Source organism: Malus sylvestris, chromosome 15, assembly GCF_916048215.2.
Source record: "Malus sylvestris chromosome 15, drMalSylv7.2, whole genome shotgun sequence".
NCBI lineage: Eukaryota > Viridiplantae > Streptophyta > Magnoliopsida > Rosales > Rosaceae > Malus > Malus sylvestris.
The window spans coordinates 44,977,367-44,999,097 of record NC_062274.1 but is presented as its reverse complement, the minus strand read 5'-3'; the positions used below and the strand labels follow the sequence as shown (position 1 = coordinate 44,999,097).

The 21,731-nt window shown below is 37.7% G+C and overlaps 1 protein-coding gene across 1 annotated transcript; it reads right to left on the bottom strand.

Moving 5' to 3' along the window:
* Positions 1-14,839: 14,839 nt before the first annotated feature.
* On the bottom strand, positions 14,840-20,227 carry LOC126603014 (uncharacterized). The gene is made up of 4 exons (XM_050269790.1): positions 19,391-20,227; positions 18,296-19,330; positions 15,966-16,096; positions 14,840-15,830 (listed from the first exon to the last, which is right to left on the bottom strand). The coding sequence occupies exons 1-4, from the start codon at positions 20,225-20,227 to the stop codon at positions 14,840-14,842; spliced, it is 2,994 nt and encodes a 997-aa protein (XP_050125747.1).
* Positions 20,228-21,731: the final 1,504 nt, after the last annotated feature.

The window sequence follows — 21,731 nt, the reverse complement described above, 5'->3', positions numbered from 1 at the left end:
GAGCATCCCATCATTAGTTGAGGTTGACTAGTATAAAAGCTAAAACAATTATATTTACACTTGGGTAGGAGACTTTAGAAAAGGAAAAATTACACGTAGAGTGTACTTTTGATATTTAATTTTATATTGAGACAACACTTTTTAAACATTTCAAGAAGAGACAAAAAATTATAAATGTGAAAGATGACATCATTTGCTTTTTTTCCTTTGGAGTTTAACTTACAAAAATACCCTTTATTTTTTATATCTTTTCACACTTCTCTCTCCAGCATTGGAGTTGTTCCTGTCACCTAAGCGCCTTGTTTCTCGGGGCTCAAAGAGATGATGTAGTACGTGCAAGTTGGGCATCTACATTTTTTTGCCGCAAGGAGCTTCCCGTCATTAGTTGAGGTTGACTAGTACACAGGCTAAAACAATTATATTTTCACTTGGGTAGGAGACTTTTGAAAAAGGAAAAATTACACATAGAGTATTTTTAATATTTAATTTTATATTGAGACAACACTTTTTAAACATTTCAAGAAGAGAAATAAATTATAAATGTGAAATAGGACATCATTTGTTTTTTGGTATCTTACAAAATTACAAAATTACCCTTTATTTTTTGTATCTTTTCACACTTCTCACTCCAGCATTGGAGTTGTTCCTGCCACCTAAGCGCCTTATTTCTCGGGGGTTCAAAGAGATGTTGTAGTATGTGCAGGTTGGGCATCTACATCGTTTTGCCACAAGAATGAGCTTCCCATCATTAGTTGACGTTGACTAGTACAAAAGCTTAAATAATTATATTTACACTTGGGTAGGAGACTTTTGAAAAGGAAAAATTACACATAGAGTGTATTTTTAATATTTAATTTTATATTGAGACAATACTTTTTAAACATTTCAAGAAGAGACAAAAAGCAAGATTGAAAAATTATAAAACTCATTAAAAATAAAATTATCAAGTAATTTCACGGAAAAATTACACATAGAGTGTACTTTTAATATTTAATTTTATACTGGGACAACAATTTTTAAACATTTCAAGGAGAGACAAAAAATTATAAATATGAAAGATGACATCATTTTGTTTTTTTTCTGTGGAGTTTAACTTACAAAAATATCCTTTATTTTTTGTATCTTTTCACACTTCTCTCTCCAGCATTGGAGTTGTTCGTGCTCTACCTAAGCGCCTTGTTTCTCGGGGTTCAAAGAGATGATGTAGTATGTGCAGATTGGGCATCTACATCTTTTGCCTGCAAGGAGTTTCCCATTATTAGTTGAGGTTGACTAGTACAAAAGCTAGAACAATTATATTTATACTTGGGTAGGAGACTTTAGAAAAGGAAAATTTACACATAGAGTGTACTTTTAATATTTAATTTTATATTGAGACAACAATTTTTAAACATTTCAAGAAGAAACAAAAAATTATAAATGTGAAAGATGACATCATTTGCTTTTTTTCCTTTGGAGTTTAACTTGCAAAAATACCCTTTATTTTTTATATCTTTTCACACTTCTCTCTCCAGCATTGGAGTTGTTCTTGCCATTGTTTCTCGGGGTTCAAGGAGATGATATAGTATGTGCTGGTTGGGCATCTACATCTTTTTTCCATAAGAAGGAGCTTCCCATCATTAGTTGAGGTTGACTAGTACAAAAGCTAAAATAATTATATTTACACTTGGGTAGGAGACTTTAGAAAAGGAAAAATTACACGTAGAGTGTACTTTTAATATTTAATTTTATATTGATACAATACTTTTTAAACATTTCAAGAAGAGACAAAAAATTATAAATGTGAAATATGACATCATTTGTTTTTTTTTTTTTTCTCTGGAGTTTAACTTACAAAAATACCCTTTATTTTTGGTATCTTTTCACACTTCTCACTCCAGCATTGGAGTTGTTCTTGCCACCTAAGCATCTTGTTTCTCAAGGGTTCAAAGAGATGATGTAGTATGTGCAGGTTGGGCATCTACATCTTTTTGCCACATGAAGAAGCTTCCCATCATTAGTTGAGGTTGACTAGTACAAAAGATGGGTTGAACTGATTCTGCAAATGGTCGATGACGGGTTGGACTGATTTTGCAAAATGATCGAAAACTGGTTGAACTGAGGACTAATTAATTATGCAAAAAGGACCAAGGACGGATTGAATTGACTTTGCAAAAATGGTCAAGGATTCTGCAAATGGTCAAGGACAAATTGAACTGATTCTGCTAAAAAGATAGGTTGAACTGATTCTGCAAATGGTTGATGATGGGTTGGACTAATTCTAGAAAAAAAAAAGGCGAGTTGAATTGATTCTACATAAATAGTCGAGGACGGGTTGAATTGATTCTGCAAAAGTAGTAGAAGACGGGTTGAACTGATTTTGCAAAAATTGTCAATAATAGGTTAAACTAATGTTGCAAAAATTGTCGAGGACAGGTGAATTTATTCTGCGAAAATGGTCGATGATAGGTTGAACTAATTCTACAAAAATGGTCGAAAACCTGGTTGAACTAATTTTACAAAAGTAGGTAAAGACTGATTGAACTGATTGTAGTAATAAATGATACAAACTTATTCTATATATAGTTTGAAAACTAATTCTACAGAAATAATCGAGGATGTGTTGAGTTTATAGCACATATTAATTTTGTTGGAGTTGTGAGGGCTGGGTTTTATTAAGCGCCTAAAATCCTAGGGGTATGGTTGGTATTTTAAACATTGTTTTCATGTTTTTGAGCTGGGCTTTAATTGTTTTTATGTCTTCGTCTCTCCTTGATATGTTTAAAAATTAGTGGAGTTCCTTGAAATAGAGTAAAGTTTTTATCTCTGTATATAAATGTTACAGCCTATCCTAAATCAAGGTATATATTTTATCACCAAGCATGTAAAATGACAATAATGCCCTGGTGATTTAGTGACGTGGATGGACATATATAGTTTTAAATTATTCCCTCGCTTGCGAAATTAAATGGTGCTCGACGTCACGAGCACGTCGACATGAATTAATAACGAGTATAGGTGTAATTCTATTTTTCGGGTTGGTTATTTCTTCTTTGGACCCATTTTTAGGGCCTTAAATCAATGGCCCAATTAAGGGCCTTATTACTCTATCCACCCGTGCTTTTTCCCCCTCATTCTAGAAGATTCCTTTTCTCCCTCACACTCTCCCGCACTTCTCCTCCTCTCGGTGATCTCGTCTCCGACATCACACACACGCACATACATTTTTGCACATACTGGAACCATCAAAATTTCTCCCTTTCTTCCTCATACCCCATACTCACCCTTTGGAATTGTGTAGTTTTCGTATGGTAACTTCGTCGGAATCTCGAACCTTTCGACCAAGGTAAGCTTGGAATTTCCAACCTCAAATCCTTCTCATGTTGAACTCCTAGTGATGTTTTTAATCTTAAATAGAAGGTTTATTGGTGATTTAATACAGATTTCATCTCGGGGGAGAATTTCCCCATATTTGTGCAAAGTGAACAGTGGTCGTTTGACCATTTTCAGACCAAATTTCCAACAGACTCCAGTTCTCCGTTGGGTCACTTAAGGGTATGATTCTCTTCTAACTTCAAAATTGCTTTTGAATAATCAAGTTTGGTTTAGTATCGAACTAGAAACTAGCTAGGAAGTTAGGAAAAAATTCCAGTTTTCTCAAATTCTTGGACCCGTGACCATTTGGCCACTTTTAAACCACTTTTCCGGCGAACCCTGTCTATGTCACGACCCCAAATGGGTATATATCTTTTCCTTGTATTCCTAACTTTACTTAGACTTTTAAATCATGGATTTTGGTTGAGAATCGAGCTTGAAATGAGCTTTAGAAGTCTTGCGTTCCAAACTGCAAAAGTGCAGATTTTCGCGAGGAAGAAGAAGGAAAAAAAAAAGAATATGTTGGGCCAGCCCAACCTTTAAACCATTTCAAATTGGACCTAAGCCATTTATTTGGTTTAAGCCTTATGTTCAAAATGGATTAAGTCCATTTAGTTTTAAGTTGGGTTTTACACTTAAACTAGACTAAGTCTAAAAATTATTCTAAAAATATGAGGATGCTCGTGGGGTTGAGTAGTTGTGCTATGTATGAGAAATCGATCCTAGGTTTTGTATATGTGCTATCGAATTAACGTTAAATTAGTTGTTTCACATATAGGTGAGACGTTTCCGAAGGACGAGGGTAGCCAGGCAAGACTCGAGGACTACGACCTAGCTATATACTAGTGAGTGGGCTTTTGGTTTTTAGTGTGTGTGTATATATATATATATATATATATATATATATATATATATATATATATATATATATATATATATATATATAACTTGGTATTTTTCTCAGAAAACTTAATTAAATGATTTTATATTTTGAAATGTCATGTCAAATGCTCTCTATGTTCAATTATGCATTAGTATGGTTATACATATTGTTGTTTGACACTGCAGACGCTCAGGTAAGCTTCAGGTGAGCATATTGATGGTAGTGAGTATAATTGTGTTGAGATGTATTTAGAGCTTATTATCATGCACCCCGATGTTAGTGCTCTGCCCGAGGACAGGGCCTAGCCTTCATGTGATCGTTCACCTCCCGCACTACATGCTCACCTTAGATCCAAGGTAAGTGTCAGCCTGTTGTACATACCACATTAGGTGGTTCCCACTCGTAGGTGACTTGCGATACTGCGCACAGCCTTCACGTGATCGTAGCACTTAAGCGTATTTATTTACACCTAGCTTGTCGTACAGACCACATTAGGTAGTTCCGACTCGTGTGCAGATTTGATTAATGAGCTATGGTCTCAGCCGTACAGGTCACTTTAGGTGACTCCGGCTGGCATACTATTTCATATTGGATTATTCCACCTAGCTTACCTATTTCTTACTGAGATTTGACATGGTATATTTGTGGAATTGTTATTTTGAATATGGTTTTGAGATATAAACATGCATGCTATTTTCTGGGAAGTATACATGTTTTACGGCGATGGGTTATTACCTTTGATAATTGAAATGGTTTTTGAAAGGCTTTGTTTTTGCCCACTCATACTTTCTGTTTTGCTCCCCTCTAAGTTTTAATTGCTAAAAGTTCGTATAGACGAGGATTCTCGGCAAATCTCAAGATAGGTGGCTACTTCTGAGGGTATAATCTTTATCCACTCTACTGTACTTACTTATGCTCTAATGTCACATGTGAAGTGGGTTCATTCCCACTCACCAGCGCACTCTGGTATTTAGGCACTTTTAGATTTAAATTATTCATATTTTTTCACACCATTACACTTTATGGCTTCGTCACCTTCCAAGTGTCGGCTAGCACAGCTCGATTCAGAGTCCTAGTGGATGTTCCGAGTCGGGGTGTGTCAGTTTGGTATCAGAGCCAATCCCTGGCTGGATATGTGCCGACGAGGACGTCGAGCCCCTAAAGGGGTGGATTGTGAGATCCCACATCGCCTAGGGGAGTGGATGTGCAAGCCTTATATGTATATTCTCATCTCTACCTAACACGAGGCCTTTTGGGAGCTCATTGGCTTCGGGTTCCATCGGAACTCCGAAGTTAAGCGAGTTCACACGAGAGCAATCCCCTGATGGGTGACCCACCAAGAAGTTCTCGTATGAGTTCCTAGAAACAAAACCGTGAGGGCGTGGTTGGGGCCCAAAGCGGACAATATCGTGTTACGGTGAAGTCAAGCCGAGAATATGGCAGGGGCCCGGGCCGAGATGTGACAATTTAACTGACACACCCCGACCCTGAACGTCCACTATGACTCTGAATCAAGCTGTACCGGCCGACACCTGGAAGGTGACGAAGCCATAAAGTGTGATGGTGTGATAAAATGTGAATAAATTTAAACCTAAGAGTGCCTAAATACCAGAGTGCGCTGGTGAGCGGGAATGAACCCACTTCACACGTGACATTAGATCATAAGTAAGTACAGTAGAGTGGATAAGGATTATACCCTCAGAAGTAGCCACCTATCCTGAGATTTGCCAAGAATCATCGCCGATACGAACTTTCAACAATTAAAACCTGGAGGGGCGCAAAACAGAAAGTGTGAGTGAGCAAAAACAAAGCTTTTCAAAAACCATTTCAATTATCAAAGGTAATAACCTCTCACCGTAAAACCTGTATACTTCCCAGAAAATAGCATATATGTTTATATCTCAAAACCATATTCAAAATAACAATTCCACAAATATACCATGTCAAATCTCAGTAAGAAATAAGTAAGCCAGGTGAAATAAACCAATATGAAATAGTATGCCAGCCGAAGTCACCTAAAGTGACCTGTACGGCTGGGACCATAGCTCATTAATCAATTCTTACACACGAGTCGGAACCACCTAATGTGGTATGTACGACAGGCTAGGTGTAAATAAATACGCTCAAGTGCTACGATCACGTGAAGGCTGTGCGAAGTATCGCAAGTCACCTACGAGTGGGAACCACCTAATATGGTATGTACAACAGGCTGGCACCTACCTTGGATCCAAGGTGAGCTTGTGGTGCGAGAGGTGAACGATCACGTGAAGGCTAGGCCCTGTCCTCGGGCAAAGCATTAACACCAGGGTGCAGGATAATAAGCTCTAAATACATCTCAACACAATTATACTCACTACCATCAGTACCATCAATATACTGATCTGAAGCTTACCTGAGCGTCCGCAGCGTCAAGCAACAATATACATAACCATACTAATGCATAATCGAACATAAAGAGCATTTGACATGGCATTTCAAAATATAAAACCATTTAATTAAGTTTTCTGGGAAAAAATACCAAATATATATATATGTATACTAAAAACCAAAAGCCCACTCACTGGTATATAGCTAGGTCGTAGTCCTTGAGTCTTGCCTGGCTACGCTCGTCCTCCAAAAACATCTCATATATATGTGAAACAACTAATTTAACATTAATTTGATAGCACATATACAAAACCTAGGATCAATTTCTCATACGTCGCTCAATTGGGGTGTTGAATATACCATCATGGCCTACTCAACCCCACAAGCATCCTCATATTTTTAGAATAATTTTTAGACTTAGTCTAGTTTAAGTGTAAAACCCAACTTAAAACTAAATGGACTTAATCCGTTTTGAACATAAGGCCTAAACCAATATAATGGGTTAGGTCCAATTTGAAATGGTTTAAAGGTTGGGCTGGCCCAACAGATTCTTATTTTATTTTTTTTTCCCCTTCTTCTTCCTCACGAAAATCTACACTTTTGCAGTTTTGAACGCCAGACTTATAGAGCTCATTTCGAGCTCGATTCTAAACCAAAATCCATAATTCAAAAGCCTAAGTAAAGTTAGGAATGCAGGGATATATACCTATTTGGGGTCGTGACATAGACAGGGTTCGCCGAAAAAGTGGTCTAAAAGTGGCCAAATGGTCACGGGTCCAAGAATCCCAAAAACTGGAATTTTTTCCTAACTTTCCTAGCTAGTTTCTAGTTCAATACTAAACCAAACTTGATGATTCAAAAGCCATTTTGAAGTTAGAAATGTAGAGAAGATAATCATACCCTTAAGAGACCCAACGGACAACCAGAGTTGGTTGGAAATTTGGTCTGAAAATGGTTAAACGACCAATGTTCACTTTCCACAAATCTGGGGAAATTCTTCCCCGAGATGAAATATGTATTATATCACCCATAAACCTTCTATTTAAGATTTAAAACATCACTAGGAGTTCAACATGAGAAGAATTTGAGGTTGGAAATTCCAAACTTACCTCGGTCGAAAGGTTCGAGATTCCGACGAAGTTACCATATGAAAACTACACAATTCCAAAGGGTGAGAAAGGGTGAGTATGGGGTGTGAGGAAGAAAGGGATAAATTTTGATAGTTGCAGTAGGTGCAAATATGTATGTGCGTGCGTGTGATGTCGGGGATGAGATCACTGAGAGGAGGAAAGGCGCGGGAAATTGTGTGAGGGAGAAAAGGAAATTTCTGGAATTAGGGGGAAAAAGCACAGGTGGAGGGAGTAATAAGGCCTTTAATTGGGTCATTGAGTTAAGGCCCTAAAAATGGGTCCAAAGAAGAAATAATCAACCCGAAAAATAGAATTACACCCATACTCGTTGTGAATTCAAGTTGATGTGCTCGCGACGTCGAGCACCATTTAATTTTGCAAGCAAGGGAATAATTTAAAACTATATATGTCCATCAACGTCACTAAATCATGAGGCCATTATTGTCATTTTACATGCTCGGTGATAAAATATATACCTTGATTAAGGACAGGCTGTAACAACCTTCCCCCTTAAGAAAATTTCGTCCCTGAAAATTAAAATCATTTACTAGACCAAAGTAGTGAAAAAACAGTAGAAAAATAAATACATGAAGGAGATATCAAGTTAGAGCGGCTACATAAAAAAGAATGTCATTCCGTCACAGTCAGATTGCAATTATTCCTCTTTCATACCTCCAAGCTCAACTTTCTTCTTCCTTCAGTATCATGCCAAAATATAATATTTATTAAAACATAGGGTCCAAAAATAGATGTATAAAACATAACATCATAATATGTATGTAGTGAAGTAAAGTTAAAATAGTTGTACAAAAATAAAAAACGAACATAAAATATTTTTCACAAACGCACTCGTAGCGTAACATACTTCGAAAATAAGCATGTATTATCTTTGGGTCAAGCCCAAACAATAAATAACTAATTAAATAAGTAAATACAAATACTGACGTAGAATGACCTACTTGTTTACTTGCTTAACGAACCCAACGAATAAGTTATTGATATTACAATCTGCAGCCCACAACCTGCAATACTGATAACTCACTGTTGTCTCGATAAGCAAGTAACAATTACCGAGGGTGCAATATTACCATCATGCCCCCCATTGGGAATTACGTATACATTGTCAATAACATAAAATTTTCTACATCACAATCTCGATAATTCAAATACTTGTTCGTAATACTCTTCTATAAATCACAAACCGCGCATACAATATTTATACTATATCTTGAAGGATGCCATACTCCTAAGCAGGAATGTAACCGTAGTTACCCATAACTCTAACAAAGGTAAACGTCTATCAAATATGCATTGTGCATAAAATCTTTGTCTATTAGCTCCAATGGTGTCGTAGCTTAGCCAAAATTGTAACCGTAGTCGCAACCAACTAAAATAGAGATAATGGTATGCGACAACCAAGCTAATGGTGGAACGAACAAGATGCAATTCGTCCACTAAGATCTGAGTAACTTGTTTCAGGCTAATCGTTAGTCTAGGGGTAGAAATGTGATACTAATAACATCTAATACTCATAATCTTCATAAAAACTTCCAAAGGCTTGGAAGTGAAACATGTAGCACGATGAAATATAAATACACCATGATGATAATCTTGTCAAATTTCTATTTGCCTGAACTTGTATAGAAGTCTAGAAGTAGCCTCCTCGTAATGCCATCATCCTCTGGATGCAATTAAAAAAAAAAATTGTGGTTGTCCAGGAAGTTTCAACTCCATATCCTCAATATCCTTTCAACGTTAATCAAAGGCGGGGTGTATCTAGAATAAGGATTCTCTTCAAACACATCAAAGGGAGCCTCGATTTGATTCCTTTCCTACCTCCACATTTGATCATGTCACAACAAGAACTTCTTGATCACATCACATGGAAAAGTTAACAACGTCCCACTTCTATCTTAGTTGTCTTCCCAAGTGTTTTGCTATTGAAATTTCAACGCCCATTTTCAGGAATGAAATCATCGTCAACACTTTAAACTTTGAGGCTGGAAGAATACGACTTTCCACTTAAATAAAGCTACCACCAATTGAACACCACATAAGCATATCATTGGTTCAGCATCATGATTATTGATTTTCACATTCTCTACACATACAAAGTACCTCGTACTAAGAGCGTATAATGATACTTCCAAACTCCATTCATATAATAAAAGGGATTATAATCATTCAAACTATTTCTTGATCGGTTAAAGGTAACGCCATAACGATACTCAAATTTTCCAACTAAAATAAGATAGAATAAGCTAAAAGTGTTCTAGGGTTGATATGTCATTTTTGTACAACCAGACTAATACATGATAATGCACTCGTAAATATTGATTTAGTTCTTCTACTGCCACTGTCAGAAACTTAGCTCATTCCAAGAGTAAATGTACTTAAGAAATCTTAGGGTTGATAAGAATTTTGGACGCGTTCTCCACAGAGAAATGTCATTTGATTTTCAGGCAAAGATGATAAATGTTGACTCCAAGTCATAGATAAGATAAGATGACTCATTCCAAACAATTCTACACATGGAAATATAAGTGATAATCCATCATGCTGCCTCTGCACAGCTGAACATTCAAAGATACATTGTCATGAATCTCCAAAAGATCAACATCATCCAAGAGTGTAAAGCTATGATGAAATGAGATAAGTCGGTTGTCAGAAACTTTATTTATTTCCAACTTTCCAAACTAAACTTACTTTCCTCGACCAAAAAGTGAGCAAGGATACTATAGTCGGAAAAAAAAATCTCTAACTAATCGTCGATTAAATCGACAAAACCAAAGATATCTCGTAATTCCACAATACCTTGTGAAAATTCAGACTTTCTTCAGCTACAACCTTTTTGGGAGAAGAAAAGAATCTCATCTACTAAGATCACGTCTCTCCCAAAAAGAGTATCAACTTAATCAAAGTTTACAGTCGAGGAATCTGGTATAAAGCTGACTAATAGAGCTTAGAGAATTTGATCTCACTGCCAAGGCAGATAAAAAGGTCATCGAATAAACCACTATGAATTCGTTATATCACAGAGACAAACTCGAGTTACAAAGGTTGGTTGACTAGATCAACAGTTCGAAGTAGTGTATAACGGTCTTTAATCGTCACTTGATCAAGTGACCAAAGTCCAAGTACAAACCTAGGGTTGAGTCTTTCGCTTTCGTGAATAGGTTTGAAATTCCCTAGATAAAGTGTTTGATTGGGTAATTCCTTAATTGGTAAGCTTTAATAACTAAATTCTTCCAAATGGTAGGAGTTGCTCGAATGAACGCAAGGAAAACTAGTGTAATATGAAAAATTAGATCGATGATCAAATACCCCCAAACTTACATTTTTGCTAGTCCTCTAGCAAAACAAAACACAAAACAACGCCACTCAACTAAGACTAGATTCAACAACTTAGTAGCCAACTTCTCAACTTCAATTTCAGAGATAAGTGTTAATCATGATACAAACAACCAAGAACTAATCAAGAGCTCAAAACATCATCCAATAGTTAACCAAATTTCCTTCAAACAAAACGTTGAAATGCCATGTGTGAGCTAGCCATGTCAATGCAATTCCAAGCTCCTTTAAATCATCATATGCAAACATGTGAGTTTCTCACAAGACATACGCTCATTCACTCATAAGTTTTGGTTAATGTGTTTCACTCAAGTGATCTCATTGTACATGCCGCCATATGCTTGCTTGTCCACCTAACTCGCTTATCAATATTTTAGTAATACCTTGGATCAATAGGGCTTTATTACGGTTGTAATGGGGCTAAAGGTGATAGGCTAATGAAAGAAAGGATATGGAAATCAAAAATTTTGAGAAAGTACACTTTAGTAGTTTTCCAACACCTCAATATCACACCACCTCAAATTGAAAGCAAAATAATAAACTTCGAGCACCTGTTACTCCCCAAATTCAACTTCAAAAGGAAATTTATACTATGCAGACACAATTTCAACAAATCAACACTCTCCAATTTTCTTATATTTCGTTTTTTTTTTTTTTTTTAATTGAAAGAATTTTCTGCAAAAGCTACATCACCCATCAAATTCACGTTTCATTGTAATACACATGCTCCATCCATCTTTCTACATAAATGAAACCCCTAAAAGCACAACCCATGTAATACTTTCTCAAAACAATAAGGAATCGATTTTTGTGTATGGGTTCAACTCCAATATTGGAGCAAGGTAAAGAGATGTGGCTAACAAAGAAATGGCTTAGTTAAAGGCTCAATGGGCTACTACAGATAAACATAGCATATAAGGTAGGCATGAAAGGCTCAAACGATCCAAAGATGGCCTATATCACTTCCAAGTTATTACATGAATTGATTAATGAATCGAGTAGTATAAAGCAAGTTCTAGAGATACATGTACAGTGAGATCATACGCACAAGAAGGAATGAGATTGATGCATAATGGTTCAATCATGTATAGGCTCAAAAACTCACAAGGTTTACATAATCTCACATGATTCACATATGAAACGCTAAATCATGCTCAAGTTTCACATTGACAAGACTAGGCACATTTATTTTTCAAGTTGATTTCTGGAAATCACAGTTAACACAAAGACAACGAAAAGAACTTAGACTTTCTTGAAAGTAAGAAGGAAATTAAAAACAAATCTCATCATAGAATTGAGAAGTAGCTACAAACAAAAATAAAAATGCAATTTTTTTTTTTTAATAGAGAAATAAACTAACGAAATATATTTCCACCCCCAAACTTAATTATAGCATTGTCCCCAATGATAATGAAAGGAATTTTTGAACAATAAGACATAAAAATGGAAGGAAAGAAATATAAAAAGAAATAAAGACACATAAAGAAAAGGAAAGAACACACCAATTTGTGTAGGCGAATCTCGGAGTCTGATTTGAAACCAAGGAACTCTGAATTGTGCAGTCTGCATTCTTCTCTGCTTGTTTCTTCTGCACGGCGGGCAGGCACGAGGTAGAGGTGTTGGTCTGTTTCTTTCTTCAATCTTTCCAAGTGCCCACCTCTTACTTTCTTTCTCCTTGTCCCTAGTTGAATTGTCTCCACATGCTTCGAGGTATCATTTTCACTTCCCTTATCTGTCCCCCAGGCAGATGTGGTAGACGAAGAGGAAGCACAAGATGATGAAGATGAGTACTCGAGAGCAAGGCTAGGTAAGCAATCAGAAAAGGGTTCCAAGCAGTCGGCTCCAGATCGGAAGATTGATACCAAGTGCTGGTTGATTGCTCTCTTTCTCCTTGTCCTAAAACAACGACAAGGAGAAGGACAGGGAGAAAGCATGATATGAGATACTTTTGCTTTCAACCTTCATGATATGAAATACTTTTGCTTTGGATGGGTTGTTTGCAGAGGTACCCCAAGGAATAAGGAACACTGAGTGACTCGAGAGAGAGTGGTGGAAAGGCATTCTCGGAGATGATGGAAGGTTATGTATGTCTGCCTTGCCATGGAGGGTGAAGGTCGACATTTATAGGAAATAATAACCGGTACTGTTCTTTTACTCTTGTCGGCAACCATTAGATGATGGAACAGTAAACTTCACGTGTTTTCTACTTTACCAGAGATCTTCGACAGATTGCCCGTGATTTCCGTAAGCTGAGTGTGCATGTGACAGATGCTGACACGTCTGGATAAAGCAGATTCCTCTCCGATTTCTGAGCTTGCCTCTTCGAAATTTGAGCTCCGTCGAGTGCAGAGGGTGCATGTGACGAGTGCGGACAAATCTGGAAAAAGAAGATTTGTCGTGGTTTCTGAGCAAGCTCAGCTTTTGAGAAAGCTGGCGCCTCTTTGATTTTTTTAGTTGGCCTCTTCGATTTCTGAGCTCGCCTCTTCGGTCTCTGAAATCCCATCGCGTGCTGCTTTTTATAGAGGTATGCAGGACGTTCAAAGCACACTTGAATTTCTGCCTGTAAAAACTCCCTATTTGCATTTCTACGATCTTGACTTGTCCGACCTCTTCTTTCTTTAACACCTCTGAAAAATGTCTGGCCCTTCCGACCGTCGTTTTGACTTGAACCTTGGTGAAGAGGCAGCTCCGCCTTCTCCAGACAACATATGGCGCCCATCCTTCATATCCCCTACTGGTCCCCTTACCGTTGGGGATTCGGTGATGAAGAATGATATGACAGCTGCGGTGGTGGCCAGGAGGAATCTCTGGCTCTCAGTGTGCAGTGTGCAGGTTCCGTGTCCAACATGGCCCAACGCCTATTTGCCCGAACCCGTCAAGTTGAATCATTGGCGGCTGAAGTGATGAGTCTCAAACAGGAGATTAGAGGGCTTAAGCATGAAAATAAACAATTGCACAGGCTCACACATAATTATGCTGCAAACATGAAGAGGAAGATTGACCAGATGCAGGAATCTGATGGTCAGATTTTACTTGATCATCAGCGGTTTGTGGGTTTATTCCAACAGCATTTGCCTTCGTCTTCTGGGGTTGTACCGCGTAATGAAGCTCCAAATGATCAACCCCTGATGCCTCCTCCTTCTGGGACTCCGCCGACTGCTGAAACTTCTCCTAAGCAGCCTTTGTGAAGGCTCCCTCTTGTATTTATATGCTTAATGTTCCCTTCGTTTTTATGAATGTAAAACTACCTTGCAAGAAGTTGTGGTAGAGATTGCAAAATCATTACCTGCATAAAGGAACACAAGTAGGACTTAAACACAAAAACCAGAAAACAAGAGAAAAACAAAACAAGAAAATTTAAAATTATTCAAAATAAAGATGAAAGATAGAAAGCTTGGGTTGCCTCCCAAGAAGCGCTTTCTTTAACGTCTTGCAGCCGGACGATGCCTCCAGTCACACTCCCCTAGGTTCCATGGCATGGAAGTGAACTTCGAATGGAAGGTGGTACTTGAAGTGATCAGACATTTGGACTAAAAACTTCCCCAATTTGCAGTGAAATCAAATGATGACCCCCAAACTATAATTCTGCAATTAACTCCAAGGGTGGACATAACCCAAATACAAAGAAAAGAAATAATTCAGTTTAGCATGCAAGAAAATTGAAAATGACAGAAAAAAAAATGAATAGAAATATTGGGTTGCCTCCCAATAAGCGCTTGCTTTTATGTCCGTAGCCAGACGGTACCAAGAGTAATCATCCAAAAGGAACTGGTTCTTGGAGAGGTACAACCTCCACATCATGCTCCGCAAAAGACTCATAATATGGCTTGAGTCTATGCCCATTCACTTTGAACATGTATCCGGTCTTTGCACTTTGGATTTCCACTGCACCATGAGGAAAAATATTTGTTATAACAAATGGACCAACCCATCGAGAACGAAGCTTACCTGGAAATAACCGAAGGCGAGAATTAAATAGAAGAACTTTCTGTCCAATGACAAAGCTCTTCCTTAAGATCATCTTGTCATGAAATGCCTTTGATTTCTCCTTGTATATTCGACTAGACTCGTATGCATCATTCCGAATTTCGTCTAACTCATTTAATTGAAGCTTCCTTTGCTTTCCGGCAACACTCATGTCCATGTTGTAGGCTTTGATCGCCCAATAGGCTTTGTGCTCTAACTCTACTGGAAGACGGCATGGTTTCCCATAAATTAACCGAAATGGGGACATTCCAATAGAAGTCTTATAGGCAGTCCTATAAGCCCACAATGCATCGTTCAAGCGCATGCTCCAATCCTTCCTACTAGGACTCACAGTTTTCTCCAAAATTTGCTTCACCTCACGATTTGATACTTCTACTTGACCGCTAGTTTGCGGATGATAAGGTGTAGACACCTTATGTGTGACATTGTACTTCCTAAGCAACGCTTTAAATGTTCGATTGCAAAAATGACTCCCTCCATCGCTAATGATTGCTCTAGGTATCCCAAATCTTGCAAAGATGTTACTCTTAATAAAATCTGAAACAACTTTTGAATCATTAGTTTTGGTGGCTTTTGCTTCCACCCATTTAGAAACATAATCCACAGCTAATAAAATGTAAAGAAAACCATTTGAAGATGGAAAAGGTCCCATGAAATCAATGCCCCACACATCAAAGATCTCAACAACCAAAATAGGGGTTTGTGGCATTTGATTTCTTGGGCCCAAGTTACCTGTTCGTTGACAACGATCACATGTTGCACAAAACTCGTACGCATCCTTAAACAAACTAGGCCAATAAAAACCACTCTCTAATACCTTCAGGGCTGTCCTCTTTGCTCCAAAATGGCCACCACATGCATAAGAATGACAAAAAGTTAGAATAGATTTAAACTCAGATTCGGGGACACACCTTCTAATCAATTGATCAATGCAATATTTCCACAAATAAGGATCATCCCACTCGTAGTATTTGGCGGTTTTGACAAGCTTATCTTTTTGAGCACGTGTAAAATCATCCGGAATCTTTTTGATGACCTTATAATTGATAATATCTGCATACCAAGGGTCAGTAATCTTTAATGAAAACAGTTGCTCATCGGGAAAACTTTCACGTAAAGGGATGAGATCTTCCTCTGTGTTTGAATTCACAAGTCGGCTAAGATGATCTGCTACAACATTCTCACTCCCTTTCTTATCCTTGATCTCCAAGTCAAACTCTTGAAGCAGAAGTATCCATCGAATGAGTCGTGGTTTTGCATCTTTTTTTGTGAGTAGATACTTCAAAGCTGCATGGTCAGAAAACACAATAACTTTAGTCCCAATCAGATAAGATCTAAATTTTTCTAAAGCAAATACAACAGCTAGAAGCTCCCTCTCTGTTGTTGAATAATTCAACTGTGCATCATTGAGTGTTCGAGATGCATAATAGATGACATGTGGCAATTTGTTGACACGCTGCCCTAGAACTGCACCAACAGCATAGTCTGAAGCATCGCACATTAACTCAAAAGGTAAACTCCAATCTGGTGGCATGATTACAGGAGCCGTGGATAACAACTCCTTAAGCTTATTGAATGCTCCCACACACTCTTCATTCATATCAAATGTTACATCCTTTTGGAGTAAACGACACAAGGGTCTAGAAATCATTGAGAAGTCCTTCATAAACCTACGGTAGAAACCTGCATGTCCAAGAAAAGAACGAATCTACCTGATAGTAGTAGGGATGGGTAAAGAACTAACAAGTTCTACTTTAGATTTATCAACTTCAATTCCCTTTTCAGATATGATATGCCCTAGAACTAATCCATGCGAAACCATGAAATGGCATTTTTCCCAATTTAACACTAGATTAGTTTCTTGACAACGTATTAAAACTAGGGACAGATTATGTAGACATGTATCAAAAGAATCACCATAAACTGAAAAATCATCCATGAACACTTCAATTATATTCTCAATCATATCAGAAAAGATACTTACCATACACCTCTGAAATGTGGCAGGGGCATTGCACAATCCAAACGGCATCCTCCGGTATGCAAATGTGCCAAATGGACATGTGAAAGTCGTCTTTTCTTGATCCTCCGGAGCAACTGCAATTTGATTATACCCAGAATGGCCATCAAGAAAACAATAATGAGAATGACCAGTTAGCCTTTCTAACATTTGATCAATGAATGGGAGTGGAAAGTGATCCTTGCGTGTGGTGCTATTTATCTTTCGATAGTCTGTACATACTCTCCAACTATTTTGCACACGTGTAGGCATTAGCTCATTAGCTTCATTCTTAACAACTGTGACTCCAGATCGTTTAGAGACTACTTGAATAGGGCTTACCCACTTGCTATCCGAAATAGGATATATGATGCCAACATCAAGAAGTTTGATAACCTCTTTTTTTACGACTTCCATCATGAGTGGGTTTAAACGGCATTGAGCTTCCCTAGTTGGTTTTGCACCTTCTTCCAACAGAATCCTATGCATGCATGTAGCTGGATTTATACCTTTGATATCTACAATGCTCCAAGCAATGGCAGTTTTATGATCCTTCAGTACCCGGATCAGTTTTTCCCCCTCTTCTGTTGAAAGTTGTGACGATATGATGACCGGTAATGTTTCATCCTCTCCCAAAAATGCATACTTCAAATGTTCAGGAATTGGTTTAAGCTCCAATGTGGGTGCCTGAATCACAGAAGGAAAAGTTTTTTCGTTAGAAGTAGGAAGAGAAATAAGATAGGAAGAACACTTACCACGAATTGGTGAAAGAGACTCAAGAGAGGCCACTGTTTGGATTAATTCTTCTTCAATGTGCTCTGAATAATTAAAATTTTCATGTGTAATGCTATGCACTAATGCCTTCTCTAAATTATCTTGTCCCACACCTTCATTAAAACAATCCTGCACAAAATAATCAAACACATCAATAGACAAACAAGATTCTAATTCACTAGGATACCTCATAGCATTGAAGATTCTGAACTTAACACTTTCCCCATCAATTTCCATGGTTAAGGTACCATTGTAGACATCAATCTTCGTCCGTGCTGTTCTAAGGAATGGTCTTCCCAATATAAGAGGAAGTGCAGTAAGCATAGGATCATGTTCCATCTCAAGAACAAAAAAATCAGCGGGAAAAATGAGCTCATTCACTTGCACAAGTACATCCTCCAATAGGCCTTTGGGATATCTATTTGAACGATCTGCCAACTGGATTACTACCTTTGTTTCTTTCAAGTCTCTAAGGTTCAATGACTCATACATTGAATATGGCATCAGATTGATGGATGCCCCCAAATCACACAATGCTCTCCCAAACTCTTTGCCTCCAATTACACATGGAATGGTAAAGCTACCGGCATCTTCCAACTTCGGTGGCAGCTTTCTCTGCAAAACAGCTGATACTTCCTCGCTTAATGCCACAGTTTCTTGATCATTGAATCTCCTCTTGTTCGTACAAAGCTCTTTAAGGAACTTTGCATACTTGGGCACTTGTTTTATGGCATCTAAAAGAGGTAAGTTCACTTGGACTTTCCGGAAAGTATCCAAGATTTCCTTATCAGTTTGCTCTTTCTTAGACTTCATAAACCTACGAGGAAAAGGAATAGGGACACATGAGTTAAATGAATTTTGAACTTCTTTACTTACCTTATCAGAATCTTTTTTGTTCAATTCTGTATCTTTAGGAGACTTTTCAGTTTCTGTTAAAGCCTCAGCTTGCTCAAAAACTTCTTTTCCATTCCTTAAAGTCACAACATTCATCTGCTTCGCATTTGGATTCACCATGGTTTGGCTAGGCAACCTTCCTGGTTGGTGTTGTTGCTCCATTAAACTTGCTAACTGACTCATTTGGCGCTCAAGGTTTTCAATTGCTTTGTCTATTTTCTGTTGATGAGATTGAGTAGAGTTAGCTAAAGAAGCAATTAAATCCTCAAGAGACTTACTTGGAGCTTGTTGTTGTTGAGGCTGAAATGGTGTCTGCGGTCTTGCTTGAAAGAAGCCAAGCGGACGGTTATAGTTGTTGGGAACAGATTGTTGTCCGTTGTCTTGATTGTTCCACTTTAAGTGTGGATGATCGCGCCATCCTGCATTATAGTTGTTGGAATAGGGATCATACTTTTGCCTTTGTTGCCCTTGAAATCCTCCTAATGCATTAGCTTGCTCAAGACCACCTTGATCCATCAACGAAGGGCACATGTCCGTGACATGTCCCATCTTTGAACATACACCACACACCTGTTTTAGAGCCACAATAACCTGTTACACAAGATTAGTCAAGTTAGCTAATTGTAATTCAATACTAGAATTAGCACTTACCTCGTTAACTTTCTTAAAAGGTAGCTCATCTCTCCCTCCAAATTGTCGTGTGTTGCCAGCAATGTTCTTTAATAATGCCTTAGCATTTATTGGTGTCTTGTCCATGAATGCTCCTCCACTTGCTGCATCAAGCAGTATACGATCAGTACCACATAATCCTTCATAAAAATACTGTATTAAAAGATGCTCTGAAATTTGATGATTAGGACAAGATGCAACCAAATATGTGAATCGCTCATAGTACTCTCCAAAGGGCTCTCCATGTTGTTGTCGGATTGCACATATGTCTTTCCTTATGCTTGCAGCTTTGGTGGCCGGAAAATATTGCTCCAAGAATGCTTGCTTCATCTGGTTCCAGGTGTTCATTGATCCCGAAGGTAAATTGTAAAGCCACTCCTTTGCCTTGGCTTCTAATGTAAATGGGAATGCCCTCAACTTGACTTGCTCCTCCTCCACATTTGCTGGTCTCATTCCTGAGCATACCACGTGAAACTCCATGAGATGCTTGTTGGCATCCTCTGTTGAGAAGCCATGGAACTTAGGCAAGTAGTGAATCATGCCGGACTTAAGCTCAAATCCTCCTCCTGCATTTGGATATGTGATGCACAATGGTTGTTGATCCGTATTTGGCATTGCCAACTCCCTCAATGTACGGTTATCAGCCATGCCTTCTTGTGGTTCCTCCTCCTCTTCCGAACTTAAATGTGGTGGAGAAGATGGTGGTAAAGACACTGATGCACACTTTTGCTTGATTTTTCTCTGAAGCTTTCGAAATGTTCGTTCAATCTCTGGATCGTAGGAAGCTAGATCAATGCTCTTAGACTTTTGAGTATGCATGTACTACAAAGAGTACCTGAAATAAAAACAAAAACACTAATTGGATAAGAAAAGAAAACAATAGAAAAATAAGTAATTTAGAAATAACAATCCCCGGCAACGGTGCCAAAATTTGGTAGGTATAAAAGCACACCACAAAGTAGCACACAAATATCCTATTAATTTTCCTTATTAACACTAAAATTTGTCGATTGTAGCATATGAAAATAAGGGTCTTTCCTGCAGAAGATTGTTTTATCCAAATACTTAAAATGTCACAATAACAGGGTGGCTGTCTCCACTGACCAGCCACCGAACAATAATTATTAGACTAACTTACACTTATCCAAATGCAACGAAATTTTATACACATAAACTAGACACACCAAGCTATGCTCACACAAAGTTTTGGGATTTTTGGAGTTGATTAGCTATTTAAATTAAATCGGACAAAACAGGACCTCAACAAGTTTTAAATAATACCAATAGATTTTAATTCACAAGTTAAGAAAACGAATTAGGGGAATTGTTATCCACCACCAAATAATCATGCAAACATGTTATGTTTCATTCAAATTCCTTTTATTTCCGGATGAAGATGCTCAAGTTGGCTCAATGTTAGAACACAACCTATTACTCTTTCTTACGTAGTATGTTAAGAGAATGGCGTTTTCAACTTAACGTAGTCCCTAGCATGCAATCTAGAATGGCGTGCTCATAGATTTAACAAGTAGAAATCATTAAGAACGAAAAGAGTTTGAGTCATCACAAGGCATCGTAAGTACTGGCGTTGTCTTACTTATCCTAGAAATCGGTTCACATGTTAACCAAAATTAACAAGTGCTACTCTAGAACATATGTAGGTCCTCATTCATCAAGGGCAGGCATACATATATTCATAGCATTTGAATCCTAGATATGCTCACTATGTATGCATCCATAGAAACACATAAAGAATTTATCAATGACATAAGTAGTGAAACAATTTTCATCCTTTCATAAAAGTCATTCAAACAAAATATCACAACAAACTTGCAATCATATTCGGGGCTTCAAAACAGCCCCTAACTACTTAAAATTAGTTACACATTATTCTCAAATTAAACCAAAAGTAAAACATGGGTTTGAGAAGATAAAACCAAGAAATATAGAGTGAAGCCTCTGCTCTCTGCCGTGTTTCTGCTTGTCTGCCCTCTGTCTTCTTTTTTTTCTTTTCTGTTTTATTCCTGCTCTCCCCGTCAGTCTCTCTGATTCTGTCACGTCTGCTAGTCAGTCTCCCCCCTCTCTCTTGCTATTTTATTTGATTTTACTATTTCCTTTTCTCCATTTTTCTTGAAATTGATCCTAAAACAAATTTAACTGCACATTAACACAAGGTAAGGTAAAATGCCACAATTTTAACACAAAAACATCACAAAGACTTTAGAAATGGATGGTATAAATGCATGAAATATATGAGTGATCAAATATCTCAGGTAAGGCTTTGGAATATGACGCATGAATGTACGTCCTCAAAACATACCAT

Bases quoted from the DNA above. Each gene is read 5' to 3' on its own strand.
- LOC126603014 (XM_050269790.1), bottom strand. From the start codon at position 20,227: ATGCATACTCAAAAGTCTAAGAGCATTGATCTAGCTTCCTACGATCCA. The intron at 16,097-18,295 runs GTAGTAATCCAG...GTCATCAAAAAG, and splicing joins GAGACTTGAAAGAAACAAAG to ATTCCGGATGATTTTACACG. The intron at 15,831-15,965 runs GTTTAAATCTAT...CGAGTTTTGTGC, and splicing joins AGGTGTGTCCCCGAATCTGA to AACATGTGATCGTTGTCAAC.